General features: G+C 37.6%; 1 protein-coding gene across 1 annotated transcript in view; it reads right to left on the bottom strand.

The window, feature by feature from the left end:
* CADM2 (cell adhesion molecule 2) overlaps positions 1 to 9,283 on the bottom strand; it is a 466,246-nt gene that overhangs the window by 210,784 nt on the left and 246,179 nt on the right. Inside the window, exon 7 of the mRNA XM_019523900.1 lies at positions 7,708 to 7,798. Coding sequence (XP_019379445.1) covers positions 7,708 to 7,798 — 91 coding nt within the window. The remainder of the gene's footprint in view (positions 1 to 7,707; positions 7,799 to 9,283) is intronic.

Raw genomic sequence — 9,283 nt, 5'->3', positions numbered from 1 at the left:
GAGTTGCTAGTGTGTGTGTATATATATTTGACATTGTGTGCATGATATATGTATTAGTGATCTGTGTCTAACTTTTGGGGGTATAGTGTATGTGCTTGAATTGGTGATAGGTATGAATGTGCCTAGGCTGGTTTGGATGTGTATGTGCCTGAGTTGGTAGTGTGCATGTGTATGCACCTAATTGATTTGTGTGTTTGTATATGTGCAATTATACATCATGCCCTCCTGTCTAACAGTGCAATACTGAGATCCTGAGCGTTGGCCTGACCCCTCAGGGCAACAATACTATCTAATCAGCTATTGCAGAATTCTTCACAAGCTGTGCAGTGTACGTTCCTGTGCCTTGTAGATTGAACAGAGTACTCCCAACTGCTGCCTGCTAATCCAGCTACCTACTAGAGCCCATACATTGGCTGATAAAGAATGATGGCTAAATGTGTCCTGAATGGTTCATTTGAGACCTTAAGGTGAAATCCTGTCTCTTCTTATGGCAGTGAGAGCATTGCCATTGACTTCAGTGCATCCAAGATTTTATGTCATATTATTCAACCAAGTATTCTTGTGCTATCTTGAGCTCTGTGGAAAGATTTGTCCATACTACTTGGGTGAAACCACAAAACTCCTAGTCAGTAGTGTAAATGAGGGAGGGTAACCAGAGTAAAAGCTCTAGGCATCAACCATGGTGGAGGAGGATAGAGGCATGCAAAAATAGCTGTTGCCACAGCTGTCCTACTATGCTTCTGCTCCTACATCTCTCTTGTATCTTCTCACACCAGTGGACAGATTTAATCCTAAATAACAAATGCTAAATTAGAATTAACATATTGCAACTTGGGATACCTTTCACATCTTTCCTAATTAAAAAATACATTTTTTTGCACATCTCAGTGAAAGTTCTATTTAGGAATATAAAATATTGAGCCTTTTGCCTTTGACTGAATTTTAATCCCAAAGTTTTGATGCAGTAGCGTGCAATTTTTAGTTTAGTTCTGCGTCAGTCATGAGACCCTATTGTTCTGATAAAAAAACTAAAAAGGTGACTAAAAGTTGTAACTTGAGGTAATGAGAAAAAAATTGTTTCTTTAATCTTCTGACAACACAGACAATAGCATTTATCACCATTTTGTTTTGCTAAGGTTTTCTCTTTGCCAGAAAAAAAGGATATCACTATGGGTGCATCTACAGGTTTTCCTAGGGCAACATTGTTGCTGTGCTGTCTTTTAGTACTTCCACTTTTGGAAGTACTAAAGCATGGTGCATTAACCACCTCTGTGCCATACACGCAGATCACGGTTATTTTTAGCAGCTACTTCACCATAGTGGTGCGCTATAATGGCGAGTGTGCCGCTATGGAGAAGTAGCTGCTGATCATGTGTAGATACCAATGGATGCTACATTGCCATAGTAGGCATTGCTTCGGCAATGTAGCATCATGTGTAGACATACCCTATGAGTATGTAGGAAAGCTGCTAGATCTTATTAATTGTAAAGGTATATAGACTGAAGCGATGTTTCACTAGGACTTTATGAAAGATTTTGAGGCCAATCATAACTCTTCATTGGATAACTAGCATAAGTTAGAAAAAGTTACACTAGGTGAAAAACAGACATTTAGTAACAAAATGCATTAAATGCTGATGACTGTTTAGATGGGTTAGGCAGGTCTGTTCAGAAAAGTACAGAATTAGTACAGACAAACAGCTATCTGGGAATTCAGCCAGAATAATGGAAAAGACAGAATAACGTTAAGGGCTAAAAAGGAAAGTGATTAGCTTCAGACTGGACTGAAAAGTACAATGGTCTTTCCATGAACAGATGAATATGCTCTAGTAGTGGTGTCAAATTGAGTAACTTGGTCTTCAACCAAGTTATATACAGCTGTACAAGAGGCAAAAAACAGCAAAATCCTTTAATCCAAAACATCAATTTTAGTCAAAAATGGACACAAGGGTTGTCAAATTCAAAGTAAGCATATCAACACAAGGGTTCAGGATGGAAAGACAGACACTGTAACCTAACTGTGTATAATCTGACAAAGATACCACCCTAGAGTTTGCCTTAAAAAAAAGCTATATTTGATCTGCCAAATAGGCATCAATCAAACCAGATGACATTGCTGAAAAAGACATGCACGGCAAACTATAACTCTATTCTGACACTTGTCAAACACAAGCTACAGCTAGCCCTAACATTTGTGTTTACTGATCAGGGGAGGGGAGGGGGGAAAAAGGGAGAGAAAACCACACACATTAGTATTAGCAAATAAGAAAAAAAAACTTTGATATATGTATGTGGTAAACTGATTCCTCACTCCATCAAAATGATAAAAAACTACTGTACCCAATAATGTTTATGAAATGAATATTATTTTCTAGTCATCTTTTGTCAGCACATAGGTGAATGGGTTTGCAATATCATCGGATTATCACTGAGTGTTCTTCATTTAGAGTTGAAAGTTGGTTGCAGTTTGTTGGACAAACTTGATTTTGCAATTATAGTAATATATTCTGTTTTGCTACAGTCCAGCTCAATTCTAGAGCCAATGAAAATTAAAGAAGAATATTCCTCAACACTCTCAAATACAGTAAAAATACCCATTCTGGGAAGTACAATTCTGCTCCCATCTTTCATAGTTTCATAGGTTCTAGAGTCGGAAGGGACCTGAGAAAATCATCTAGTCCGACCCCCTGCCATGGCAGGAAAGAGTATTGGGGTCAAACAACCCCAGCAAGATGTACATCCAGCCTCCTCTTAAAGACCCACAGGGTAGGAGCCAGCACCACTTCTCTTGGAAGTTCATTCCAGACCCTAGCCGCCCTGACCGTGAAGTAGTGCCTCCTGATATCTAGCCTAAATCTACCCTCTGCCAGTTTGTGACTGTTATTCTTGGTCACTCCTGGCACTCCTTTGCACAACCCCATCAGAAAAATTCAAAATATGCATTGACTTGGAGTAAAAAAAAAATACTTACAACATTTTCAGGTACACTATTTTATCCCTCAAGTAACGGAATATTTCTGACATGGTCATGTTGGTGAGGGCAGAATTTGGCCCTTTGAAATAATACTAAAATACCTACTGAAACACATTGGTGTAGATTGCTTAGGAATATATGTATATTTTTCCATATGTACAATGTATTATGACTTCTAGAATTCTCATACTTCAAATAAAATGCAAATTTAAAAAGTGATGCAACTTTTTCTTCTTCTAGGGGACCCCCCCCACCCTGCAGTGAATACTTTAGTGTCTTTTGGTCTTCCTGCCCTCCCTCCTTTCCTCCTTCTGAAGCACCAGACATTGGCCACAGCTGAAGGAGCTATGACTGAGGTGCCTTTGAGCTCCTTCTGGTGCTTAGAAGACAAACTCCTTCTCAAGGTCAAACTGATCACTAGACTGGGGTCTGTTATAAATGTTTTCTCTAATATTGTGCCATTTTGACAAACATGGTCCTCTCCTTAGAATCATATGACGATATATATTAATTGTTTACTTAACCCATTGTCTCTTCTGCTTTTTACCCATGCACTGATTTTGGTTATGTTTTCATAAGGTGCTTTGTGACTGTGGTGCATGAAGGACCAAACTAGACAATTTTTTGGACTCTTGGGATAAATGATGGCCTTCAGAAGTGAGAGACTGGACTCAATGGTCCAGGAAGACCCTTCCAGTCTTAGGTTTCTATTCTGAATTGCAGATTAGAATAAAAAATATAGGGTTACAGGTCTTAACTATTTTCGGAAGTGACCAGTATTTTAGCAAATGAAATATACATTTCTTACTGAGTTAAATTTATTATATGGTTTCTTTATTAATAAGCCTCTGACAAACTACAGAGATGCTTTTCCATTCCTTCCCTGCCAAACAGTGGAAGTATTAAAATTAAATGCTCATACAATATATACGCATACCATTTAAGACAGCAGATCCTAACCTTCTCTTTTAAATTGCAGTCTATTGCCCTGCCCATACACAGACACATGCTTCTGCTGTAGCATCCAAATGTTTCAGTCATGGTACCCAGAAAACAATCTAAATCCAAAGCTTTGTTTTAATTTCTTTTATTTTTAAAATGAAGATCCATATTATGGTTTTAAGCTCCATAGAACAGTGATCAGCAACCTATGGCCCAGAGGCTGGATCTGCCCCGCAAAGCCATTAGATCCAGCTGTGGGACATAGAGGCTTGTTTGGCAGTGGGGGTGGTGGCTGACGGGCTTCACCCACACTACATTGCAGTTGGGTGGCTTCTTTAGGGCTGGCTGACTTCCATAGGGGTTTCATCTCTTTGGGGTATCTGACTCACAAATGTTGATCAGGGAGGCAGTGCATTAGAAGGGGTGTACCTAACCCCATCCTCACCTTCTCTTGCGCGACTTTGGCATGGTAGCTCTCCCATCTCACTGCCCTTGCTTGAACACTGCTCCTGGCTCTAATAGCACTCAAGACTCTAGGCAGCTGCACATGTGTTTGCAAGACCAACTCTATGATTGACACCATAAAGAGACAGTATGCTTTTCTAACCACCACACAAGTTGGTGGCATACTGAGGAAGCTAAAATATAGCATACAAATCCTGTAGTGGATCTGTGTATTTTTCTGTGCTTACACAGAGTCTAAGAGTTTATTTCTCTTTCCTGTACTTTTACTATTTAATTGCATACAAAACCTGGAACATCAATATACTCGGGCTCTACAGAATGCTCCTATTCTCTTTTCCTCTTGAGCCTAAAGGTAGCCACAATAATGGGAGCTTTCAGCATGACACTACTGTTAACATACCAAGCAGCCACAAACTGCTCCCCAGTGCCTGGCTGTTTATCACTGGCTGCTGCATGTGAAATGGCTGACCTAATGAGGCAATACAGACTAGCTGATGTTGGCAGCTCCCTTGGTATGGACAATTAGAGGTGCAATTATTGGCACAAATTATTTGTGCCCCAGAGGCCGTTTGCATACTGGTGCCCTGTTTTGATAAGTTGATGGCGTAGACCTTTCCACAGCTATCTCATCAAATGACTTGAAAATTTTAAATTTGGATCTGCCAAGGTCCACTTTGTGTCTTTTTTTTGACACTGCACCATGAATGTAAAGTCTACTCATACAAATATCCCAAGTTAGGACTCATTTTTTTAAATGTAGCCCATAGTATTTAAATATTATAATTTATACATTTTTTTCCTAGAACTGGCTTTTCACTGAAGTCTGCTGAAGGTTCTTGATGATACAGAAAAAAATGAAATGAAAAATCTTTTATATATAAAGATAAAATATGTCATTTTTCAGTTTTTGTTATTGCCATCACAAAATGTCATTTATAAATGACATAGTAATTGCAAAATCATGATCTGGAAGAAAATCTCCTGATAAACCAAGGGAATTATTTGCTTCCTTCAGTAGAACATTCTTATGTCTTTGACATGTGAAAAAAAATGATTCATATACTCAACAAAGATTTCTGATGTATTGTCATACATTGAATTTCAAATCTCCTCAAGAATGAAGAGCATTGTCTTTTCCATGTCTTTTAAAATTCAAGGGCAGCTAATATCATTAAAAGAGCAGAAAATCTATTTTGTACAAATGGGATGCATGTCATAAAACAAAACAAAATAAAAATCTCTTTGTAAAGGAATTATGTGACGCAGGCACTCAAGGTCAAAAGACATGACAACCTTCAACTTTTAGGTGCCTGGCCTAGGGGTGGAATCCAGAACCCTGAGATTGGGAGCTTATACAGTCAAAGATAAAATGTAGGACCCTCAAAATTTGATTCAAAACAAACAGAAGGCTGAGCACACTGTCACCTAACCTCAGAATATTTTATGTGCAAGAGTTACGCAAATAGGAAATGCTCAGGAAAGGTGGCGATTTTTCATTTCACATTTCAGATACTTTACTCAGGGTTTCATGGAAGTCTCTGTCTGAATAGAGTAGATCTACAGCTCTGAACCCTCTATCCTGAGGGTAATCAGCTATGCTATGAGTAGGTGCTACTCTTCCCTTTTAAACTGCAGTCAGAGAAGTCAGAGTTGGATAAAATACAACACTGGTCTCAGAAACCACACCTGGAATGCAGGATTTTCTCCCCAGGTGAGTACTCTAACCACTTGGCTATATGCTCCTTCCTGTGCAGTCTTTCTGGTCCCATGACCTTGCATTCTTTTCTGCATGGTGATGCAGCTTAAACAGAGAGGGTTGGAAAGTGCTTCCAGACAGAATAATCAATAGCCTGGTGCTTGAAACACTCTCCAGAGAAGTAGCAACTGAACCTGGGTGTTCCAACTCTTGAGCAAGTGCTCTTAACAACTATACCATTATATAAAGGGGGGGCAATAACTTCCTTCTTTTAAAAGAAAGTGGATGCTGTAACTGCACTTTGTGGGAAGTCTAATCACGAAGGTGTGTGTTATGTATGCTTCCAAAATACCTTCCAGATCAAGTCCCTCAGGAGAATAGGCACAGGAACACCTAGGACAGAATCCTAGTTCACTATATGTGCTCAAATGGCTCTTAACAAGCTATATACCTGTCAATTTTAGCATTTAGACATAGCTTGCAATCCTTTTTCACATGGCTATGGGCTGTAAGCTGTACTTTGGCAGGGCAGGTACTTAGCCCTGTATGTGTGTACCCAAGCAAAAGTCCTAAAATTGAAGCTGGGCAAAAACCATAGGAAGAGGAGGTGCCCCTTGTGTTTCAGCTCAGTAATAAACTAATGGCTACACCTAGGTAGTGTGAAAGCATGTTTCTTTGCCCATCTCACCTAGGGAAGATGTGTATTTCTCCAATTTTCCAGCATGATGCTTTACTGGGCTATAGGTTAGATGTTATCCAGTTCCCTCTTTTTTGCATGCATCTTACATATGAATATAATCAAAGTATGTTTTCACCAATATTTCACTTAAGTGACTACTCTAATTCTGCATATTATTGTTCTTTATAATGTAAAATTAATCTCCTTGACAGTTTATGTTTTAAGCTCATAGATAGTTTATATTCAGGCATCTCATTTCAGGGCTGTTTCTTCCATAAATTCAAAACACAATTCAATTGGGAATTTACTGTTTTAAATAGTGATTAAGCCTAGGAGGTTTATCATAATTGGAAAGAAAGCATTTTAGGATTGTTTTTCTCTAATAATGGATTCTGTATAGATTCAATGCTTGCAAATTTGACATAAAATATTATTGCATATAGCTGACCATTTCCAAAGTGCGACTGAAATACTGTACCTATAATTTATTTCTTAAGGTATAATTTTTAATTGTGATAGAACTGAGTCCATTTGCATATATCATTACATTTCAAGTTTTCATGCACATGTTAGCCAAATGGGCAGAAAGTTCAGTACATTTTCTGAGAGGCTTGTTGACATGAGAAGTTTTTCATGAGATGTTCTGCCTCAACTATCATCAGTTCAATGATGTAAACAGAGACTGATTAAGCCTGCACTCCTTTCAGGTTGAAATGACTTACTGAAAAAATCTCACAGCTGGAATTCTTCCCCAAAACTAAAATAGATGACAAAGTAAGAGACCAATCTTCCATAGACACTTAATGAAGACAGGCTTCAAGGGTTATTCTGTACCAGAGATCACTTCACACCCCAGGACAAGACAGAAACAGCAGATTTTTGCAGTCAGAGACTGCAATCACAGCAGAATAAAGAAAATAACACAAACATATTGCTTGTTAAATCACTTACACTGGTTTTCCTTTGGATTCACAAGTCAAAATTATACTTTGTCCTTCTTCAGGCCATGAATTGGAAGATATGATTTTAACAGAAGGTGTATCTAAAAAAAAATAAGATCAATTTGTTAAGAGTACACCAAAATGCTTTATTATCAAAGTGTATGTTCTGTTCTATTTACAAAACACCACACCAGATTCAATTTACAGTTGAAGGTGCATTTATTTGAAGCCTTGAGCTGTTTTCAGTATCCTTAAAATGCCACTGAAATCACCCATGGAACTTGAATAGTAAATTTTAATATGCCTAGAAAACACACATATTGCAACAAAAATAACCAGGTTTACTGTGTTGAACACAGATACACTGTATTAGTGATCCAAGTGCTGATATTTAAGCATGGGATAAAAAATGAAGTATTATGGCAGAATAGCAAGTAATTTAAAACAATGGCTTTTTCTCATATTTATAAATATTTATGACCACATCTATTAGAAAATTGAATGCATTAATGTAGATTTAAAAAAGAGCACTTCAATTGTTGCAGGAGCCTCAGACCCATAATAAGAAACTTACAATTATGCAGTATGTTTATGAAATGAAATAATATGGCCCCCTAAAACAGAATCTTGATTTTCAGAAAATTTAGTAAACCATCCTGTTTGAAACATCTTGCTAAATTACTGCATAAAAATCTATACATCTTTCCGAAAAAAAACCCCCAAATGCTGTTCTGTATGTTTAATAACATTCCCATTTATTGTTGCAATGAGATATGTAACATAAAAATGGGCATTCGGACAGAATATGACATTTGATAAAAGACCTTTCAGTTTTTAAAACTTTAAACATATTTTAACATAATTAAAAGATTCCCAGCTAATTTAAAAGCAACAGAGAGAGAAAAAGAGAGAAAGAATACTTCTTTTCAGGATGAATTCTTTTTACATAGTAAGGAAAATTCTTTTTACACTGAGGAAAATTTTCAGACTTAATAAGCAAATACAATCTGTGTCATCTTTAATTTATTTTCCTGTTACAAGGTACATTTGCTAGTCATAAAAATGCTTATCCTTATACTAGACTGTGCTCGGGCCCACTGCATGACTAGCAGTAAAATGACAATGTGAAAAGTGACATCACATTTATGATGGTGAAAACAAAATATGAAATACAGAACACTGCAAAATCAAATGCAAAATGTGCTGGAAGGATCGCACCTCTCAGTGCAAATAGCAAAAGGATGTAAATACCATGTTTTCTTGCATACAGGATGCCCCTAAACAAAACAGAACCTTACTTTTAGAAGGCAGAATATAGAAAAAAAGATTTTTTTCCAGAGTCACACTGACTGTGTGACAAAACAAGTTCTCTTGGGAAGACAGAGTATTCAGAAAGTGCAGTACCAGGAAGTTCCTGGGCCAAGACCCTTGCAAGGGCAGTAGCATAACCTTTAGTTCTTAACTGTAGGTGGTTCTTTATATAAGTTCCTATAGAAAAAGTGCTGTTGCCACATCACAAGCCTCATCATGTACTAGCAATTTTGCTGCTTCAGGAATAAGCTACAGTGCTCAGCCAATAGCTCTAG

Source organism: Gavialis gangeticus, unplaced genomic scaffold, assembly GCF_001723915.1.
Source record: "Gavialis gangeticus isolate Ggan-Ray unplaced genomic scaffold, GavGan_comp1, whole genome shotgun sequence".
Lineage (NCBI taxonomy): Eukaryota > Metazoa > Chordata > Crocodylia > Gavialidae > Gavialis > Gavialis gangeticus.
This window is presented reverse-complemented; position numbering and strand designations above follow the sequence as displayed.